At 37.3% G+C, this 23,818-nt stretch overlaps 1 protein-coding gene across 1 annotated transcript in view; it reads left to right on the top strand.

Moving 5' to 3' along the window:
- Nucleotides 1-23,818, top strand: part of atp2a3 (ATPase sarcoplasmic/endoplasmic reticulum Ca2+ transporting 3) — a 298,736-nt gene that overhangs the window by 164,345 nt on the left and 110,573 nt on the right. The window contains exons 6-7 of the mRNA XM_028807020.2: nt 16,985-17,065; nt 20,728-20,813. Of these exons, the coding sequence (XP_028662853.1) occupies nt 16,985-17,065; nt 20,728-20,813 (167 nt within the window). The remainder of the gene's footprint in view (nt 1-16,984; nt 17,066-20,727; nt 20,814-23,818) is intronic.

Raw genomic sequence — 23,818 nt, 5'->3', positions numbered from 1 at the left:
CTGCATGGGCTATAGGTCTATCTATGGAGCACACCTAAATATTCATTCATGAGGGAACATTTTTAGAGTTATCAGTTAACTTAGTAATGGTATCTTTAAAAGAACCCTGAGTATGAAATTTTAATGTAGTTACTGATCCAGATTGGAACTGAGACCAAGTCTCTGGAGCCGCGTGGTGACAACACTAACCACTGCATCACCATGTTTACTTGTATTCATACTTCTTTTAGCGTCAGAGGAGAATTAAAATGGGCTGCAATCATTATTCCAATAAAGTTAATTGAAAATGCAAAAAAGGTTTGTGAAAGTGATGGTCCAGTGACAGGAAGCCGGGGCAACCAGTTTTGCCAGAACAGAATGTTTGTAGGCACTTAAGAAAGAGAATGGAAGTCCTCTTACCTCAATAAATGTCAACTTTACATTGAGGATTTGTTTTTTAGCTTTTGAGCTTTAACTACAGGCTTGTTGTTCTCTTTTCCTTTATGTAAGTACAGCAGATACATAATTTGGGAAATAGACTCTGAAACCCCTGCCAGCTATCTGATCCAACTATTATGAAGCTTGTCAAAGTTGTCAGGGTGCAATGAAAGACAATACATGAAATCAATACTGCATTTAAAGTAAGAGACAGGCTATTGCAGAGCTGTAAAGAAATGTTCTAAATGATTAACTTTTCACTAAAATGTCTTTATTCTGAACAAAGACTAAAGATTTGCATTCTGTGAATGGGTTCATTCAATGAGCTATTATTTATAAGCCTAGAAATGTTTCAGTTCACCTACCATTATGGATGGCCACTTAACTTGGGAGTTGCTGATTCTTGGCTTTCTGAAGATCTGAACTTTGGGAATAAAACATTGGAGAAATGTGTCCATGTTTTAATTTGACATCTGGATTTTTTTTAAAGAACACAGATATTTAAATTGTTGCACTGTGGCTTGTTTACTGTGTGTTGTGAATGGCAGGATGATGAATGAATTCACAGCATACTTTTGTGGTATTTTGTGGAGACATCCCAACGGTCAAATCTGACAGGTTTTCTTAACAAGCAAGTGATGTCGAAAGTTGATCATTCCTTTCAGACAGAACTCTCTCACCACATTCAGAATTCCACATGTTGTCATCAGGTGGGAGGATTAAAAGCAGGTTATTTAAATACTCTTTCATTCCGACTCCTGTTAATCCCCTAAGTCAGTTTTATTTTAATAAACATCATCAGGCTTGGCTTGAAGGCCCAACAGTTCTTACATACTTTACAGCTGAGTGTTAATCATGGTTTAATTTTTATATGTATAAACTATGGTTTATATATCAAAATGTTTTATGTTCAGCACTGCATTTTATTTATTTGTATAAACCTGTCTTTAATGACTGCATTCTGTTGTCTTTTTTAATGTGATGCCTTGGTTTCTTGGTAAAACCTATAGAGATAAGCCCAAGGCTTCTGTTGGGAAAATAAAATTTGAAATTGAATTGATTTGATCCTTATCATTACAGCACACAGGGCAAATTTTTTATTTCAAAATATACAGAATGATTATTTATTAAATTAATTTTCAATTATTATCCATCTCTCTGATTTGATTTGGTGTGGTGGGCTGGCGCCCTGCCCAGGGTTTGTTCCCTGTCTTGCGCCATGTGTTGGCTGGGATTGGCTCCTGCAGACCCCCGTGACCCTGTAGTTAGGATATAGCGGGTTGGATAATGGATGGATGGATGATTTGATTTGGACTACAGTGAACTTCACCACCTTTTGTAATTAAGTGGAAATTTGTATAGTTGTTTGGGCTGATGGGAGGACACTGTTATCAGCAGGCACAAAGATTTGTAGCAGCCAAAGACAGGTATGGCGTTTTCTTCTCAATTAATGTGGATAACAATCTTTATTGTCTTGCTGATGTACGACAAAATGGACATTGTCCATTCTGCTAGGCTTTAGTGGTACACAAGACCTATTAAGAAAGCAGATTTAACAGGGATGCAAACATCCAGCTTCAACTTCCCTAACTTACATTCCAAAGTAAGCAACTGAACTCTTCATACCAGGACCAGCCTCGACTTCATTTGATAACAAAGGTGTAAATCAGAGTTGAATTGACATCTTTGCAGAGGCCCCTCTGCAGACTTCCTGAGTCAGAAGGTATGAAGTGAACTCGAGCCAGAACAAAGAGCTGTAAATCGTGCAGCGGACAGCCAGGAGTCCTATCCGGCTGGCACCCCTTCGTAATGGAAGGACCACGGGAAGGATCTTGCACGGGGCAATACCTCCCCCAGGACGACCGAGGGTATCATCCCTGGCTTGTTATGGTACAACGAGTTTGGAACATGAAAGCTCAGCCCTGCTTGGGCTCATGGCAACTGCCAGGGGGCACATGGAGAATTGATGAGCCTTCCTCTTCACAGCTGCCGCCACACCCGGAAGTGCAGCCAGAAAGAGATTATGGAACACCTGGAACACTTCCAGGTGCTCTAAAAAAGGGGGCCACCATACTCCATTCAGTGGAGCCAGAGTCAGGAGGAGGTGGATAAAGCTTGCTGGAGGAGGAGTGGAGGCGACAAGAGTGAGAAGAGAAAGGAAGAAGAAAAGGAGAAGAGAAGACTGGGTAGTTATTGTGCTTGTGCACTATACTGTACTACTGTGGGGAAAGAGAAAAAACACTTCACCACATATAATAAATATGTGTTTTTTGTGCGGGACTTGGGCTCTGTGTCTGTTGTGTCAGGGGTTTGTGGAGCTGTACGGTCCCTGGTGGTTACAATCAATGGATGACAACTGGGATGGACAGAAAAACACACCTATGAGTTTGTAACTGAAAGTGACTTTAATCCAATTAGGAAAGTTTACACCTTCATTCATAACCCAGTTTCATTCATCCCATCTAAGGATTTTCAGGGCATACTCACAGAGATTCCCTGGGGAATTCTGAGGGTACTCTAGTGATTTCACTCCTGAAAAAGCCTGAAAATCTCAAAAACCCCTCTGTTAAACCAGAAGGCCGATGAGCCACTCCTTCTTTGTGAAAACTGAGATGCAGTCTGCTGAGAAACGTACCTCAAGAAGGAAATTTTAGCATCTAACTCTTGGGCAAGAAAGACTAATCTTTTTCTCTATGAAGTTGCAGAAGACACAGCAAAAAAGTGAACTATGAAAACTGCATTACAGACACCATAAATAAAGGATCATGCAGCAAAAGATAAAAAGTGAACTCCAACGCAAGAAGAATCCTCTACTTGAACTAGGAACAACAACAAAAGCAACAATGCTACACAACATCACACATCATCTTTGAAGAGTTGGTATTGTAAAACTATTTATCTGAACCAAGAAAAAGTAGCACTCTAAATAGCAAGTAAACAGCCAGCCTCGCTATGTTATGCGTGTCTGTTTAGTCTGCCTGCATCCAGTCTAATATATCAATATTTATGTTCAGTTATCATATTTCTGTAATCTTTGTGCTTATTAATAAATTGTATTATTGTTGTTTCTTAAAACAAGTGTGCTTTAGTTGCAAGGTAAATAAAGTAGGAGCCTTACCGAATTATTGTCAGCATTGCCAAAGACAAAACAGATAGTTTATTAATCAAGTTAAATCTCTCCTCATTTCCTACACTGGATTACAGCTTTTGTGTAAGTGTGTGTCTTTTTGGCTCATTGTGGTTTGTGTTTAGTCAGTTCATCAGTCATTTTCTAACCTACTTAGTCCTGAACAGGATCGTGGAGAATGCTGGAACCTATCTCACTTGGAATAGAGTGCAAGGCAGGAGCAAACCCTACAGGGTGGGATTGTGTTTAGCCAATTGTAATTTCCAAAAAAATAGTTTTTTACTTGCTTATTTTCATCTAGACCCTTTTCTGAACTATATACGGGTTTAAGAGGAGTGTATGGTGTTACCCACCCTTTAAAGAGCAATGTTTCTTTTTTTATTCCCCAAAAAATCATTTAAAACTTCAAAATACCTTCTTAATTGAGTTTAACAATTTACTGTTAATTTCACAAAACTACATTTGAAAGGAAACATGGTTGTTTTAGTCACCACTACCTATTATTTTGTGATGTTATAAGCGTATTTAGAAAATAATATGGACATTGGCAGCCTGCTCTTTGTTGGTTAAAGATGCAGATAGGAATTTTGTGTCAATAACTCTGAATTAGATTAATGCCACTACATTTTTTTAATCAAAACAATATCTTATATTTTTGAAAAGGCCAAGGACAATGTACACCTTGTAAGGGACAATAGAGCTGGACTGGCTTTCTGACTGGGTTGAATGGTTCTTTGTCTACCCCAAAGACCCATGTAATGTCAATGTCAATTTATTTATATAGCACATTTAAAACAACATAGGAATACTGTGGCCAAAGTGCTTTATAATAATAGAAGAAAAAAAACATACAATTAACATGAATAACATAAATAGAAATAAAATAAATGAACATAAATAAAATAAACCATCCATTGTACAGTGCCCTGAGTAATTTTCAGGTTAAGGACCTTGCTCAAGGGACCAACAGAGTAGGATCCATTCTGGCAGTAACAGGATTTGAACTGAGCTGGCAACCTTCCAGAAACCTGCGGAGATCCTTAGCCTTAGCCACATAGCCACCACTCCGCCTCATGGCACCAGAAGTACTCCTGGGTCTGGCATAAAAGAAGCTACCTTGCTTCACTCAAGGAGTTAGTGCCGAAGATGGAGGATGAGGGCAACAATGATGATCAGGGCAATGCTTGAATGTGGAAGTAAAACAAAAAGAAAGAAGAAAAAGAATTGTAGTGTTTGCAAAGGTACTTTGTCAAATAAATAAGTTTAATTAAATTTGGGACTGTGTCTGTGCAATTGTATCTGGGGTTTGCAGGCCGCAACCTACATATTGTTACTGTGGGGAATAGAGAAAAGCAACAATGAAATAATTGAAAGGCAATTTTTAGCACATGCCAAGTCACTGTTCCGCTTTTGATTAGCAAGAGAACGACTGTTTCTTGATGGTAGACGTTTATTCAAGTATAGTTATAACTTGAGGTTTTGATGGCAATACAGTGCTATAATTTTTTGCAATTTTAAATGAACATTGAATTAATCAATTTTGAATCACGTTTACATTATTGAATGCTGCCACTGGTTCTGACTTTTCCCCCATTTCTGTAGATGCTTTCCGTTGTCCATGGATTCATTTCTTTAACACACTATCCAGTTTGTTAAGATGGGGTTACAGTAAATATCTTTTTGTAAAACCACACTAAACAAGGAAATACTAAGAAGTAGCATTCATGGTTCCAACCCACAAAAGAGTTGCCACAATTATGGAATCCAATCATACACATAAAGAACAAATTCTCAACTCTTGAGAGCAGAGAAATTGAATGTTATCATAGATGTAGTGTAGATGAATGCTAGGATGGGACACTAGCATTTCAGCCAGCACATGACAGAAGGGTTAACATTTTAAAAACACAGTGGATTTGAACCCAGGACTGTTTCTGTGGTAGTTGTGTCTGGGGTTAGGGGGGGTGCTGTCACTCCCCTGCAGGCCACAACATCATTTTGAGTGTGGTGTTCCTTTATTTTGCTCATATAGCATAATGTAGGAGAGACTATAAACCAAAAATACTGTAAAATCAGTCCGTTTTTACAATGCTATTACTGTTTGTTTTTACTTAATAATGAAGCTTACAGTCTAGATAACATGTTGGGTTGCAGGGAGTACAACAGGAAACACGATTGTTTTTGCTAGCTGCCTGATCTTGAAATTCAAGAACTGAATACATCTTTCTTTTCCTGCCTTCTTTTTCAAATGCCATTTTTCAGGCTCACTTTCATTAGTTTGTATGAAAGTTTTGTGAAATTTTAGATGATCCCTGCCAAACCCCTTCCATTTTTGGACATTTAAACCAGGATGTAGACTACAGCTATGACATATTTCAGGTTTTATTCAGTGTACACTAATTCTTGTTCATTCCACTTTTGGCAGCCTGCTCATTCTTTGTGAAAGGTGGAAGAAAGTCAGCGGTGTGTCATGTACTGTGATCACTGGGAGGCCCAGGCTGGAATGTGCTTTTACTTGTTAACTGACTTAGCACAACAGAAAATCTTTATAGAGTGTACTGAACGGTCCGGTTTTATCGGCCTGCATCTCACATGCCATTTCTAATGATTGATGGGTCAGAGGCAGGGATGAAGAAGAAAACAATACTAAACCATTAAAGGGTTGGAGTTTGCAACAAGCTAACCAAATCTGTATAAAGTCTTATCTCAAACTCGCATAACTTCCTGTCATGACTTGTAAACTAGCAGAACAACAATTTTTTTTTTTTTTTTTTTGCAGTTTTCATATATTACGGGCTTTTCATATCATTATATAACACTGTACACCAAGTAAGTAAATAGTGTGTAGGGCATCTAAAGTATAAGAACGTTTTAAAGCAGGGATTAATTGCCTAAAAACTTGAGGTTATGCACAGTCAAACCCAGATCAAACAGACCAAACCTGTGTGTTGCACCAGGTCACATATAAAAAGTGAAGTTACAAACACTCATATCTTGCTCAGCAGCTACTCTGAGTTGCATTACAACTTAGCACACTAAGGCTTCTTCACCAAGATAAGGGAACTCAAGGAAGTGCCTGCTGTGGTGTCATTCTTACTTCTGTCTTTGCACTCTATTTTTGTTCATAATTTGTTGCCTCATCATTATCACTGTATTTGAAGAGCTCTTGGGGGTAAAATAATGGAAACACCACATTGGAAAAGAAGCTGAACTCTGAAGTGCCTAAACTGTAATTACAAATGGAGTTACAAAAGGTGAGTTGCTTGAGGGGGCGGCACGGTTGCGCAGAGGGTAGCGCTGCTGCCTCGCAGTTTGGAAACTCGGGTTCGCTTCCCGGGTCCTCCCTGCATGGAGTTTGCATGTTCTCACCGTGTCTGCGTGGGTTTCCTCCGGATACTCTGGTTTCCTCCCACAGTCCAAAGACATGCAGGTTAGGTGCATTGGCGATTCTAAATTGTCCCTAGTGTGTGCTTGGTGTGTGTGCGCGCCCTGCCCAGGGTTTGTTTCCTGCCTTGCGCCCTGTGTTGGCTGGGATTGGCTCCAGCAGACCCCCGTGACCATGTAGTTAGGATATAGCGGGTTAGATAATAGATGGATGGATGGAGTTGCTTTAGGTTGATTGCCACTTAGCAGTATGTGTCTGAAACTATGAAAGTGGTCTGATATTAGAACTGTTTTGGCAATTACCACTTTGATATGTGCATTTTCAAAGTAAAAGAGTTCCAAAGAGGCAAATACTTTATTTTGTGCCAGAATTACAGATGCATTGGTCAAAAAAACTGCAAAATTAGTTCATGTGTTGAGAGGTACAGTCTCTAAAATGATAACAGCATGTGACAAAATGAGACAAACTTTATTTTTCAAAGAAAAGAAGTTCAGTTTGATAAATGCCACAAAAGTATACCCTCAAAAATGACTATGGAATGAGATCATTCCCTCCGTGACGTATTCACAAAGTTGGCTTTTATGTCAGGGCTGTCATTTTGAAACCTTTTTTATCCAAGGCCATCACACAAAGACACACGACAGTTGCAAAGAGTGCGACACCTGGAACCCAGAGTAGTGGAAAAAGTAATATGGCTTGATGAACAGCCCACTTCCTACTTATTGACCTTTTATATTTGGAGAAAGTCAAAGGATGTTTTCCACCCAGAATATCTGTTGCCAACTGTGTACCATGGTAAGGGACCTGTAACTGTATAGAAAGTCATTGGGTCCAGTGATCACTCTGCAGGCCCATATGATGGTCAAGGAATAGGAGGAGATTGTATCAGACCAGGGAAACCCTATAATGCAAACACCACTGCCTCATGATATTACAAGTGCCTTATTCCTTGATGATAATGCTCCCACACACACTGCCAAACTGATTCAAGAACAGTTTCATGAACACCATCCAATGCTGTCCAGTTCAAGAATAGTTTAATGAACAACATCGAATGCCATCAATGACTTTCCTATCACCAGATCTAAACATGACTGATATGTTTTCAGAATTTCTAAAACTGAGATTGTGAAGTAGTTTTCCAGTACATTTCATCAATCAAAAAGCTGGAAACTCCTTGAAGAATGGTGCAATATCCAGTATACAGTTCAAGACTTATATGACAACATTCCAGGACTGAAGTGCTTCTGAAGGCAAAGAGTGTGGCCCTTATATTTATTGGATCATTCATATTAATGTACTGTTAGGTGTTTCTAATATTTTCTTCACCTTCTGAAATATCTTGGTAATTCATCATTTTTAAAGGTTGTGGTTTATTTATTTATTTATTTGATTTATTTATTTATCCCTCCAAATGTCCATTTATTTTTCCTGTTTAAATCCAGTATTAGGCTTCACCACTCTGTAACCCTATCATGGCAGCACTGAGAGCAAAGAATGAGCCAAGTTCACAATAGGACAAATGAACACACACATCCGCGCATCCCAGGTTACTTTAGAGTGGTCAGTTAACCACACACATCAGTGTTTTCGATGGAAGGAAGTAGGAGTTCCTGGAGAAAACTCATATGGACATGGGGAGAATGTACAATCTCCATCCAGAAGCCAGCATTCCAAGGCTCTGAACTTTTACTTTTTTAGAATTGTATTTCTTTATGTGTTTATTATAATGGTATGCAACTCTGACTCCATATTTCATGAAATATTTGTATGCCAAATTAATCAACGGTATAAGACATGGCTGAGACACATTCTGTTTTAAAAAGACTGCAGGGAAACTCCCTGACACTCCCGTTGGTCATGTGGAAGTTTTGTGTGGCTGAAATGGTGCCTTTTTTTGACTTGAAGCAGTGAGGTACTTTCTTTAGCTCTTCTCTAAATATAAGCCAAATGCAATAGTGGCACATCACTTTTGAAATATTAATGCTTTGTTAGCGTCACTCATTTGTGTTTCTACCACTTAGGGTTTCACAGATTCAGCTTTCACTCAGAAAATATTGTTTTGTCTCCATTTTTGCTGCTTGTCTGTAATCAATTTGACAGACGTAATCAAGAAAACTTATTTTCATTCATATTGTTATTCATTTATTTAAATCTAAGCAGCAACAAAGACCACCAAGTTGTGGGTCTCATCAAGACCAGGACCAGAAAACGAAAGCTTAGTGACAGCTTTATAACAGCCACCTAATGAAAGTATTTAGCTAATCTGGAGTTTGGATGTATAATAACCACTGTAGCTTCAGGAGGAAGTATAGGTACTTCAGATATCCTGATGGTTTTTAAATTAGATTGCAGTACAGTGTTTATTTTTTCAGTGACAAAGCAAAAATTGTACATGCAGCAAGCACTTTGTGGTAAGTAGGGAGGCTGGATGAGTGATTAAGTAATTAGACAGTAAGGAGTATACCATACTTTATTATATCATTATGACATAATTATGAGATAGTTGTTACATTGCAATGGAGAACATACTCAGTGTACTCATTCATGTTAATAAGTTAAACCAAAGTCACATTGATGGAATGAGGTGAAGGAGAGGGGACTTTGTGGGTTTCTTTTTTTGTTCTTTATTTCGCTTTATACAATTTCTTGTATTAGGAATTTGTTAGTTTTCGCATACCCCTTGGGGTCAGAGCGCAGGGTCAGCCATGGTACAGCGCCCCTGGAGCAATTGAAGGTTAAGGGCCTTGCTCAAGGGCCCAGCAGAGAAGGATCTCTTTTGGCAGTGACGGGGATTTGAACCGGCAACCTTCTGGATACCAGCACAGGTCCTTAGTCTCAGAGCCACCACTCCGCCCCATTTTTTTTTGGAAGGTGGGAAACTACAAAGTGAAAAGCAATGCACAATCATCTGTTCTTCTTTGTTTTTTATTGACTAAACAACATTCTTTTGATTAATCTGAGTCTTCCTTCCATTATTCTATGGTTGAGAGATATCTGTGTGGCACTTTCTTATTACATCAGCAAAAGCTACCAAACTCTACATTATACCAGGGTGGGTGCTTCTTAAGTCACCCTTTTGCTGCAAAAGATGGCTTATACACTTGTGGGGAGTCTGGTATGACATCCCAAGTCATGACCATAAGCTGCAGTGTCTCCTAGGGTTATGGCTTTCCATGTAGTCCACCACAGAAATCATGTCCTTCCATCTCTTTATCTCAGATTCATTCACTTGTCTTACCACTTTATGTATCAAAAAATAAAAAAAGAACTTACTCTTCAGGTACAGTTGAACAATTGCATTGTGTTTGTGGAATAAAGATAAATGAGAAGTTGAAAAAATGGTTATTTTTGAAAATAGGAGTTTCTTCTCCAATTACTGTATTTGCTAAAGGGAGTACTATGACATACTGCACAGGGGTTTTGACAGATTATTTTGTGGTTATCTGGCCAACTTCACTTATATAAAATTTTATTGAAAGCATTCTGCAGAAAGTCTTTTGGGGGGGGGGGGGTTAAACTTTTATTTGGTTTCAAAACAAGGGGGTGGATAGCAAAGGAAAATCATTTTCATATATCAATTTGAACACCCCTGCCAGAGAGGAGCTATGCAAGAGAAAATAAAGTAAAGGTAAATTAATAAAACTCACTGGAAATGGACAATACCCAGAGACTCGCACATCTGGCTGAGTTTACAAAACTAATCTTGAATTATGTCAGATTGTGGGTCATCTAAGACTTAATCACGAAAATGGTGTCTTCCCACTTGCTGATCAATTGAGCTGATACACCATTGATCTGTGCGACTGAAAAAAGTTATAATTTGTTATTTTTTTTAATTAAAAAAAGAAAAAAATCCATTATTTCATATTTTAATTAATAGGTAATGACTGACCAAGGAGAAAAAAAGAAGTTTTCTAAGAAATACCTTTGGCATGTGGGAGGAAAACCAGTGTACCAAAACTGGAGGATGCAGTGTTGATTTATCAGGATGATGGCATAATAAAGGAATGTCTGATAATTAGAAAGGCAAATCATTTTAATAAACAGAAGGCTTAAATAAAATATAGACAAACGTTTAAAATCAGCCTTATCGAGTGCAACTATATCAACATGGATTTTCAAAAAAAAAATTGATTAAAGTTAATTTTAAGTAGAAGAGTAAAAAGAATAATAGCAAGACATTGTGTTGTCTGATCAGATGAATACCATCTAAGTAAAAAATATATACCTTTTGGATTTGTCTTTAGCACATGCGGGTAATTTAGCTTGCAAATTTGCTTTAACGGTTAGCACAGTACATTCATATAACAATTAAATACGTACAGTTTCATTACAGCCATTGTCAGAGACTCACTTTTTCATGCCCCTGCACCTGCCCCTTCATCATCTGACTGCCACTTAAGAAAAACTGAAATTGCAGCAGACACAAATGGGAGGGGCAGAGACTAAAAGCAGTCATAGGGAAGAACTAGGGGTGGAGCTTCAGCACATTCCTGACCATTACATTGGGTGCATCCTGCATGAAATCATTATTATTAACAAAGGTGGAATGTATTGTATTTGTCTTTTGCAGCATGCAACCTAAAGTTACAATTAGTTGTAGGTCTTGTAATTTCTTGCCTGTTTTTGATAAGCTCTTGAAAGTACTAAACTGTTAAACTTAAAAAAAATGTAACTTGTCTGCATACCCATGTGGTCTGCTGACCTGAGATTTCTGACTGACAGGCAGTGCAGGAATATTCCAAGAAGGTTCTGAATTTAGAAAAGTCAGTAAATTTTGCAAGTGATTATTGACATCGCTTTAGTGCTTTAGAAACCTTTGGGCTTCTATCACTGCATGGGACACATTATGAATTCTTTATCATAATAAATATTAAGTCTTAATAATATTGCCCAGCTCTAATGGATTGGTGTAAACATTCTAAATTAATTTCCATTTAAACAAATGTAATCATTTGCATGCTGAGTTGATACTTTGCACATGTGCTTTATGTAGGGAAATGTGAAAGATAACTACATGTGACATAATGATAGTGGTGAAAACGAATGAATGAGATGTAATGAAGATTGATGAGATTTAAAACTGTAGGTTGTTATAAAGTAGGTGATTTTTGAATAAAACAATTGGAGACTATATCAATAATTAAATGTAGACAGCTGTTTTGCAAAAAGCAAATTCTTACTTCACCTGCAGCACTGTGTATGAACAGCGATATCTGTCTATTATTTTTGAGTACTGTTTAATATAAATATATAATGTCAAGGTCATATGATGCTTTTCCCAATTGGCTTTATTATAAACATATTTTTAAAATATTCACAAAACTGCCTGAATTGTGCGCCAACTGACATATGCTGTAGGGAACATTCTCTTTCAAGTAAAGCATTGAAAGCATATAAAGAAGCAGCAGCTTTCTACATGATGAATATAGTTGACCTTGGAAAAAAAAAAAACATTTTTTTTTGGTTTGCATTTTTGTTATGCATTGCCCACGCAGATGACAGTTTTATAAGTACTATATTATTTAACATTGAGGCTTTTCAGTTTAACCTAAATATGTTTTTCATAATGAGAGTGAAATTGGTGTGTTTTGGCAGTAACTCTATTGAGTTTATGATTATGCTGAATCATGAAAAGGCACTGATTTATATATCGCATGTATATAAAATTATTTTTTCATGCAGGAAATATGTTTTCTTAATTGTGAATATTATATAATGCAGTCTGGCAGTAGTTAATTCTTGCATTGTGCCTTATCTTTCTGTTATAGGCCCCACAGTGGTCATGCCTTTAATTCCGATTCAGCTGGTTTGAGAACTTCATCATGCATTGCACTTGTTCAGCCAATGCTTTGGATTTGCCGCACCTGTTATAAAGCATGAAGACTTCATAGCTATTGTACTCCTCTATTTCAGCTAAGCAGAGCTTGGTGTCTTCTTGTTGGTGCTTTATAGAGACGTCTCCTTTATATTTCCTCGCTTCCTTGTATGGTTGTTTGTGAGTGACACACATGTATAAATAGCAATTCCAGCCATTTCTTTTATTTGTTCTAGATACCGATGGCTATCACTGCCACCAGCCTATAAAAATTTTACTAGTACTTGGATGATAAAGAAAAAAATCTTTCATATATCTGAATCCAACGCAAGAATACTGTATGTGAATGTGTATGTGTACTTTTAATGACCTATTTGTATTCCACAGGTTTCTTATGTTGCATATCATATTGCAACCCTTGTTACTGATTCTTAATGTTCCAGTGCCACATTTCCAATGAAAACCAAAATTGTTTCTTAGCTCATTCACTATGTGCTGTGATATTTTGGGCATTAGCAGATTTGCATCATATTTTGTTAATAAATAGTCATTTTAATTCAGGTGAAGACATCCTTTAACTTGTTGTTCCAGTTTATGCAATGGGAAATGCAATAGTTCTTGTTTTTCTATCTGACACAACTCTTCTTCAAAACAAACTTCTGTGTGTCCATATTCTTACACTCTTATGAGTTTCAGAGTCACAGGAGCTGATGGCTATCTCGGTACCACTGTACCACTTACTGTATTACAATAACCATCTCTGCGCCGTGTACAAGTCCAATTAGTCTTGCAGGGCCAGATGTGACGCTCAAACTAGAACACAACTTGCTAAAACGTTTGTAGTGAATGGCCATGAAATCTATCATAGGGTTTCTTCCTAAAAACCTGCCCCCAGTTTTCTGTAGTCCGTGCACTTTAAATATTCAGGGTTGCACTGTCCCATTCCTACATTAAATAAGTGTGGAAAGGCAGGAAGAGAGAAAAATAAACTGAACAAAAGACTTTTTCACTGATAGAAAATAGAAAGCTAAAATTGGGGTTAGCAATAGCTCAAGGTAACTTTAGCTTAATGATTAATTTATATGTAGTAATGTGCTCAGGCAACAGAGAGACGCACACACACAAATTCACATACACAGACCACTGTGGGTACTTTACTCCACACGTTTGAGAAATGCTTCTGTCTCTGCTACAATATCTGTCATTGTGACTGTTGTATTCATCACAACAGAAAACAGAGTTTAGATAAGCATTGTGGTCTTTATATAGAAGTCATGTTAAAACGCTGTGACTATATTCTGGCATGGCATGTTTACATTTCCAATTAGACAGTAATGTTAGCTTATTTTAATTATTCATTTAGATGTGCAGCCAGAAGGTGGGTGCTATGCAGGCCTCTTCTGTGGTTTTTCTGGAGTGGTGTCCATGTTGTTAAGCACATTTACTGATCAGGGTGTTTTGAGTATTGAAATCTGTATCTCCTTTGCCTCTTCATTGACCATTCTCCTAATGGCAGTCCTTTTCACCTCCTTTTGATCAGGTGTGACACACCATTTTCTGCAAATTCATATTTTCATGAAGGTAGTTACCAATTCTTTAACCTTTAAACTTCAAATGGCAGTGTATAATCTGATTTTACAGAAAGGTGTTTCCCATGCAACAGTTTATGTTTATTTCTAACACATGTAATGTGCTCTCCATTTATACAATATGTTTATTAGTGGTCTTTTAGGAGACTTTTCTCCTGTAGACAGTGCATCGTAATCAGACACGTTGCTCACTGTCAGACCAATTTAACAAGAGCACCATTGCTCTTTGCTTTTTAAAATCGACACCCCTACTTTGAGTGACGTTTTCGTGAGGCATTGGATCGGTTTAGAAATGTGACACTCAGTGAGCTGTCTAGGGTGTGGTGTGGTGTAGTGGTTAAAGCTTTGGACCTCAGACCCTGAGGTTGTGGGTTCAAATCCCACTACTGATGCTATGTGACCACGAGAAAGTCACTTGACCTACCTGTGCTCCAATTGGAAAACAAAAAAAAGTGCAACCAATTGTATCATAAATGTCAAATTCGGATAAAGGCATCAGCCCAATAGTCAATGTAGTTGTTGCCACCCACTTTTAAACAAAATTCACTCGTGGTTGTTTCCAGACGTATGTATTTATGTTCTACAAGACTACAGGCCAACAGTTTTCGTCCACTCATAGCTGGTCAGTTAGTTTCTAGTTAATCTAACTGGCAAGTCTTTGTGATTTGGGAGGCAAATACTGAGAGTCAAACTCCACACAAACAGTGACCGGTCTAGGATCAAATAAAGCATGCTGTTATGCTGACCAATGCAAATTTAATTTTTGTGCTACATTTGCTTTGCACTTTTTGTATCACTAAAATACCATTAAAACAAATAACATATTGTATACTAAATTCATGTCTAAAAAGTTTATTATTCAAAAAAGTTTTTTAAGCATGTCCTTTGTGGAGTGGACCTATTTTAATATTCTGACTTCTATTATGAAATATGGGGCCTAATTAAAAATAAATAACTATCACCAACCTTATGAATAACAAGATCAAGAAGGAATTGTATTGTTCATTTCATTAGTCACCTGATAAAGCTTTAGTGAGCCTACATGGGAAACACTAACAAATGCATTATGGCCCACTGGTTTAGGAAATGGACTCCAAGCTGATATTTATGGGAAAAACACAGTTAGCTAATTAAATTTGCATTATGGGTTTCATATTCTCAGCAGTCGAGTTATTTTTGTTTCTACCTACTGTTCTCGCCTCTTTCATGTCACGCCACTCTCTGCATCCAGCTTGCAGGCTTCTTATTATTCAGTAGGTTCTGAGAGGGAAAAGACAGAGATGTGGTGCTTTTGTGGGAGTCTCTGTGAGACCCAATCACATCGCTGTGATTTTTACAATGGAGGATTGCAGACAACTTATCACAGAATACATGAGCCATTCCAAAGAGAGGGGTGTGTGTGTGTGTTTTGTTTTTTTTTTTTGTTTTTGTTTTTTTACCTTTCTTGTTTTCACAGGACATTTTCATATGTCTGTTATCAATCACATAGCACACTGTTTTATCTTGACAAGATCTGAAAATTTAAAATTCATTTGAAGCAAATACATTTTTAAAAAGTAACCTTTGTACAGCAGTAATGCATTTCTATCATATGATTCTACAAATTGTCATTGGGTGCCACTGGGAGCCATGAGAAATCTCAGTAACTGTCGTTCAGACAGCATTTACTTTCAAGGCGTGTGACTCACTGCGCCCACATAGAGATGAAACTAGTTCAGAACTCACTAGAAACATAAAAAAGTGAAAACAAAATCCTACTATGGATCCTCCTACATGGCTCGCCCACTAAAATTGCAGAAAATGATCATGCTTCTCTTCCCTCACGTTAAAAAAAAAATCATTATATATTTGAAAAATGAGCTAATTTTGCTGAGTGAAAATTTGACATGCATAAAATGCTTTTAATTTCAAACCATATGTAAAAAACTGAATCAAGTTATGTCAATTAATTTTATTTTCCTTTGTTTCTCTTTTTTATTTATTTATTTATTTATTTTAAATCAGTTGGGCTTAGTTATTTCCAGGGTAGCTTTTTTAATAGCTCAGTGTTTTTGCATGGTCACCTATTAGAGCTTTACACAGTCCCTTGAGAAGTTCCTGTATCTGCTAAATGCTGAATGGATTACGTCAGCGGTTCTCAAACAAACAAAAAAGGGGGCGCAAAGATGTGAAAAAAAAGAAAACAAGAATCGAAAATATGAAAAATGTATCTATTGAAACCAAAACAAATTGACTTAAACTACATTCTGATACTAGAAAAATAAATATAGAGTTAAATAAATGTCAATAAAAGTTAAGTAGGTATAATAAAATATGCATCTATGATATATCATTAATTACAAAAGAACAAATTGGTATTAGTGGGCTCCTTTCAAAAAAACGTTAGGGGGGGCGCGATTAAAACTGTTATGAAAACTCGGGTCGCAGATACTTAAAGGTTGAGAAACGCTTGATTACGTTATTTTATCAATATTACATATAAATATTTCTGTATAGTAATCTGTAGCATTTTGCACTTTACACTGATTAAGTAATCTCTACCAATGCCAAAAACTGAAGCCACTTTTGAAACATTTTGGTGAAAAAATCAACATGAAAATCACACTGTTAAAATAATAACTTTTTGTACTTCTTGTGTCTTGCAGTGGGTGATAAGGTCCCAGCTGATATCCGAATTACGTCTATCAAGTCTACCACACTGCGTGTGGATCAGTCCATACTCACAGGTAAGTAATGACCACTTGGGCAAATCAGACCATCCTTATTTCCTCTTGCTTAATCTCAAATCGAGTAGAATTTCACATGTCATTAGAAATGAATCTGGTGGCGCCAAGAAAGTGTAATCTAATGTTTGCACCCTGATCAAGAATGGTTTTGTTATTTTACAAATTGAAAACTAGTAGAGTAAAAGGTTCTTCCTTTGTGAATTTGAATGTTAATGTGAATTTCCCTTTGGGATTAATAAAGTATCTATCTATCTATCTATCTATCTATCTATCTATCTATCTATCTATCTATCTATCTATCTATCTATCTATCTATCTATCTATCTATCTATCTATCTATCTATCTATCTATCTATCTATCTATCTATCTATCTATCTATCTACACATACACGGGGGCCTCAAGTGCCCTTTTGGAGTGTACCACCAATGCATATGTCAGAAGTACAGAAGTGGAGAGTGAGGACGCTGCAGACACAGTGGTTTTAAACAAGTGTCAAAGGCTTCATTTGCTGTAAAACCAGCAACTTAATCTGACTCGATTCCAGTTTGTTTAACTAATATGACATAGATTTTATTTTTTACCCCTGTCACATAAATAAAAAAAATACATCCGGTCCAGTATTTGAGTGAGAATGTAGAACCCAATAGGAAGGCAATTGTGACTTTAAAAATGAAATCCTGTGTCATTAGCTTATTGCCCAAAAGATAACAGTCATAGATTATACCTGGTGAAAAATACAGGGTTGCTGCAGCAAGATGCCTCTGGTCAAGAAAAACTAAATAAATGCTACAAGAATACAATTGGGTTAAAACAAATAATCACTGGCAAAAGCAATATGGGGTGCATGCAATCACATCGGCTATGCCAATGAAAAATGTAACAGACTTAAGGACAACAAAAATTCACTCCATTAGTTCCATGTTGCTTGCATACAGTAGATCAATACAGTGCACAGCTGGTGTAAACATGATGTCATGTCTCTTGGCTGCTGTTCATTTGCACATGCTGGTGCTGTCTGTGTAAACAGGGAAAATGGATTTTGTTTGCATGCAAATGTTAAAAATTCAAAGAAAAGAAGTTCAGATCTTTAAAAACAATAGGAGTGCTTTTTTCTATCACTTCAGTATAAACCAAACCAGGTGTAAGCAAACAGAAGATTATTAAATGTGTTTCTTAAAAAAAATCAAATCTTCATCCTCGCTGTGCAGATAATAGTGTTGTAATATAAAAATTGTGACATGAAATGTCATTCTCTAACCCCTTTTAAGCCAGTTCAGGGTTATAGAAGGCTGGAGCCATTCAGAGCCGTTTGAAAGAGTAGTTTCCACGTGGTTGAAATGGCCCTGGGGACTGTAGCACAGCGTGAACAGTGAAAAGGTGCTCCTAATGATTTGCTCAGTGAGTGTGTACACCGATCAGCCATAACATTATGACCACTGACAGGTGAAGTGAATAACATTGATTATCTCATTACAGTGCCACCTGGCATTAAGTGGGATATATTAGGTAGCAAGTGAACATTTTGTCCTTGAAGTTGATGTGTTGGAAGCATAAAAAAATGGGGAAGCTTAAGGATTTTAGTGATTTTGACAAGAGCCAAATTGTAATGGCCCAGACGACTGGGCCACAGCATCTCCAAAACTGTAGCTTTTGTGGGATGTTTCAAGTCTTCTGTGGTCAGGACCTGCCAAAAGTGGGCTAAGGAAGGAGAACTGGTGAACTGGTGACAGAGTCATTGGCAGCCAAGGCTCATTGATGCACGTGGGGATTGAAGGTTGCCTCGTGTTGTCCGATATAATAGAAGTGCTTCTGTAGCTCAGATTCCTGTAAATGTTAATAATGGTGCAGACAGAAAGGTGTCAGAACACACAGTACAGCTCAGTATGTTGCTTATGGGGCTGTGTAGCTGCAGACCAGTCAGGGTTCCCATGCTGACCCGTGTCCACCACCAAAGTGCATACAATGGGCACATGAGGATCCAAACTGGACCACAGAGCAATGGAAGACGGTGGCCTGGTCTGATGAATCATGTTTTCTTTTACATCATATGGATGTCTGGGTGCGTGTCTGTTGCATACCTGGGGAAGACATAGTATGAGGATGCATATGGGAAGAAGGCAAGCCGGCAGAGGCAGTGTGATGCTTTGGGCAATGTTCTGCTGGGAAACCTTAAGTCCTGCCATTCATATGGATGTTTCTTTGATATACACCACTTACCTATATATTGTTGCTGATCAAGTGTACCCTTCATGGAAACGGTATTCCCTGATAGCAGTGTCCTCTTTCAGCAGCAAAATGCGCTATGCCACACTGCAAAAATGGCTCAAGAATGGTCTGTCAAACACAGCAACAAGTTCAAGGTGTTGACTTGACCTCCAAATTCTCCAGATCTCAATCCAATCAAGCATCTATGGGATGTACTGGAGGCCCCCACCTTACAACTTACAGGACTTCAAGGATCTGCTACTGACAGCTTGGTGACAGATACCACAGCATACCTTCAGAGGTTTGGTTGTGTCCATGCCTCAATGGGTCAGGTCTGCTTTGGCAGCAGAAGGAAGACCTACTCAACATTAGGTGGGTGGTCATAATGCTATGGCTGATCGGTGTATACTTATTCTGAGAGCTGTTTTAAGATATCCTGAGTCTCTAATGCTGTCAGATTATGATGTGCAGCAGGAGACCCTTATGCTCTTCTGGTTTATTTTTCAATGTTCCTTTATGCCTCATTGAGGAACAGTGGTGTCTCAACATTAAGGGCAGATGTTGTGCAGAATAAGTAATATGCTTCCCTCAGTAGTTTAACTTACTATTAAAATGTTCATAATAACCCTCAACCTTTTCAAATGTTTCATCATATGCTAAATAAAATTTCATATCAAGAGCAATATGGCCCTTTTTGGTATGAAAATTTTCCACAGGTTGCTGCAAGCATGTTTCCAGCTGATGATGCTAAGTTTATTGGCCCCATCGGTGTTAAAGAATTACCGTTGGATATGCGTGCGCATGTGCAAATTGAACTTTCCAGTTTATCAGTGCAACTTGAAGCCCAGAAAGCTGTATTCTTGGCTTTAAAATGAGAAAAACTTTTTTTTTTAAAAAATCGTGCGTGTGCCCTTCCATTTCGACTTTTGCCCTGTCTAAAGGCAAGTGGATATATCGAGTGGTAACTGGTATTTGTGAACGTTTTAAGGGTGCATACAAGAGGCTGGTGCCGCATCCAGAGCTTGTTCCTGCCTTGTCTCAAATGCAAGTGGGTTGGGATCTGGCTTTACATGACCTAAACCTGGACTGAGCAAATTTGAAAAGGAATGGATTTGTACTCCATCATTTGAACATACGTATTTGCAGAGTATGGTTTTATCACTAGTAATAAGAAGAAGAAAAAAAACTTAAAACTTGATAAAATAGCAGTAATTTTTTATTTATCTGCAAATAGGTTTTGTGCTGTGCCACATCAGGAGGGAAGCCAGTATGAAAAGGATAACTTCAGTAATGATGTTTCTAAATGTTAATTTTCACATTTATGTGACTTTGGGATGCTCGAAAGATTAACAGAGTGTTTCTGTTTCAAGTGTTTCAAGTGTTTCTGTTACTTGAACATACTCATACCAAGAACAGAGCCTTATAATAACAAAATGTCTTTCTCTTCTTAATTAGGTGAATCAGTCTCAGTAATTAAACACACAGACCCAGTTCCTGATCCCAGAGCTGTCAATCAAGATAAGAAAAACATGTTGTTCTCAGTAAGTATTTAGGTATTTTTGATGTTGAATAGAAGAAGGTAGCTTAGCAATATCTAGTTAGGCTTCCCATAGTAGAGTTGGGTGGTCAGCTCCCCTAGCTTCATCTCACACTCTTCACAACCCTATCATTCAATTTCTTCATGTTTATACAGTATCAGCCTGAATTTTTCCTTTAATCATTATACAGTTTTGTGGATTTCATTATTAGGTTTTGTTTCCTGTCCCTTTTGTATTGTGTGTTTTCTTTTTTGTGTAAGGAGCTTTGTTTAGCATTTATTTCTGTTAATTATTTCTTATTTATTTGTTAGTCTGAATTATTCCTTTTTATGTTTTCATTTGCTTTTTTAGTTATCGTATGTCACACTATGATGTGACCAAAATATGACAAAATATAGTAAAAAGACAAAGTTTAAGACTCTAAATGTTTTAGATCAATATTCATTCACTACCTGAGTTTCTACATACTTTTTTTTTTGTAAGCATCATTGATTGTTACTTTCTGACGCACACAACACTTGAGAGTTTGTTGATGCTTTCTATACTTTATGGTTATTCAGAAATAATTCTACAGGTCACTTATAGTCATCCATGTGATACTATTTTTTGCGATTGCAAACCATTATTAAACTATGATATGAAGTAGCTTGTCAAACACCTCAGTGGGTTTTCTACAACAACAACAACAACATTTATTTATATAGCACATTTTCATACAAAAAAGTAGCTCAAAGTGCTAGAATAAAGTTTCTAGAGAAAGTGTGTTTCCAGTCTCCACATGTGAAAGCTTTTTTCTGATTTCTGTACTTTTCATTACTGGGAAACTTCCTTTCCAATCTTTTATTTGTTTATTTATTTTTTTGAACAGGCAAATACAATATTTGACAAAAACAAAACATACATTATAATTTACTTAGACTTTTAAATACCATGTTTATATGGTTCCACCCCGAAGATTAATTGTAATACTAGAATCTTTTGGAGTTAAAGCTAAACTGGATCTCAAAATGGTTAATGCACAGGAGAAAAAGAGTACAGATAAGAAGAGAATGTTCCGTGTGTCCATCAGTGTAGTCCCTCCAGAGTCTGTCCTTGGTCGTTTATGTTCTCTGATTTATATTAATGACATTGATTCAAGTTAGCAAACTTATGAAATTCACTGATGATATTAAAATTGGAAGAATGGTAGACACTGAGGAGACAGCAAGAATGATTCAGAAAGACTTTGACAAGGCAAACGCTTGAAAAATGCAGTTTTTCTACACATGGACAAAATGAATTATAAATACAAGACTTGAGACACTGTCCTACAGGAAGCAACCTCAGAAAAGGATTCATCTAAGTAATATGCAGATGCGATTAAAAAGGCAAATAAAATGTAAGGTTATAAGATGTTCTAAGAACTGTTGAATATAAATCAAATAATATTATTTTCAGACTATGTAATGCATAAGTGAAACCACATCTGGAGTATTGCATGTAATTCTGATCTCTACGCTACAAGAAAGACATAGCAGCACTTGAAGCTGTGCAAAGAAGAGCAACCAGGAGCATCCCAGGACTTAAGGACATGTCCTACTTTGACAGACTCAAAGATTTAAACCTGTATAGTCTCAAGCAGGGGAGACTGCATAAGGACCAAATCCAGGTCTTTAAAATTGTCACTGGTATTGATACAGTAGATCCAGCAGAGATTTTCAACTTAAGAGTGAATCTCGTACTTAATTAAGGGGAAGTGCACTTAGGACTGAAGGCAGAAAACACTTCTTTATGCAAAGAGTTTTGGAGATATGGAACAAACTACAGAGCCATGTATTTAAAGCAGAAACCTTGACAACCTTTAACAAGCATCTGGATGAGATAGTGGGACAGCGTGTGTCAAATTTCTTATGTTCTTATGCATTATGTTAATTTCCCTGAGATTTAAAAAAAGCCTTTGCAAGGTTTTTAGTGTTATGATGAGATCCCAAACAGTGTTGAAGCAGCCACAGTATTGATATCTACACATGTTTGAAATATTGTCTGAAGTATACGAAAAGCAAATATTAACATTGTCTGGATGTGATAAACCCTGAAGTGGAAGACAGACAGAACTGAAAGTAGCATTGAGAAAGTGTTAGAAACAGTTCATAAAGGTATAAACTATTGTCTAAAATGATCTCTTCCTGCAAAGTGTACTGTATTGAACCTGATATATATCTTAGATGAATAGGCTTCTTCCAAGGAGGGCATACTGGGCATGGCTTACTGGGAAGACCCCGGTGCAGGTGTAGGGCATGCTAGAGGAACTGTAGCTCTCAGATAAGCCTGGGAGCCTAGTGTTAAAAATAGGGTAGTTTAGTGTGTTTAGCTCAATGTGTTGTCACCACAGCTGTCACCAGGGCACATGGGTAGAAGCTGTGTGAAAGAGCAGTTCTGTGTTCTTGGGAATATTCAGTCCAGTTTATTTTTGTGAAGCAATCTTCACTAAATGCAGGCACAGAGGGCTGTGACATGTTCACAAGTAGATATAAATACACATTTTATAAATTCCTAGTTACATAATTAGTACTGCTAAAGACAGAGATTAGTTTAAATAGACAGGAAACAAAGTGGTTCAAAACTGATTAACAAAAATGGAGCTTAGCAGGATCTATCCAATAATATTGTTGAACTATGAAAATGGAGGAGAGGAAAACAAAAACTCCAGTCAGGAGCATCCCTAGAGATAAGATTAATGTATCAGCAGTTTGGTTTTCCTTACCTTTGTGTTCTTTCAGCAAGGGTGATTATCACACTTTCAAATTATTAATCCATATTTCAGCAAATTTATTATAGTCTTCACATTCCTGTATGTTTACTTTGGCAACAAAGGAAGCTTTTTGGAAAGACATGTTGTCTTCAACAAAGCGAGAAGCATCAGTTACTTTGGCTAAAGAGCAGTGAAAACACAAATCACTAAGAATCATAACTGAATAACATCTAAGTACTTCTGTGTTGAAGCAGAAACCTTAACTGTTGCTTTTCGC

This window comes from Erpetoichthys calabaricus, chromosome 8 (genome assembly GCF_900747795.2).
Source record: "Erpetoichthys calabaricus chromosome 8, fErpCal1.3, whole genome shotgun sequence".
NCBI lineage: Eukaryota > Metazoa > Chordata > Cladistia > Polypteriformes > Polypteridae > Erpetoichthys > Erpetoichthys calabaricus.
This window is presented reverse-complemented; position numbering and strand designations above follow the sequence as displayed.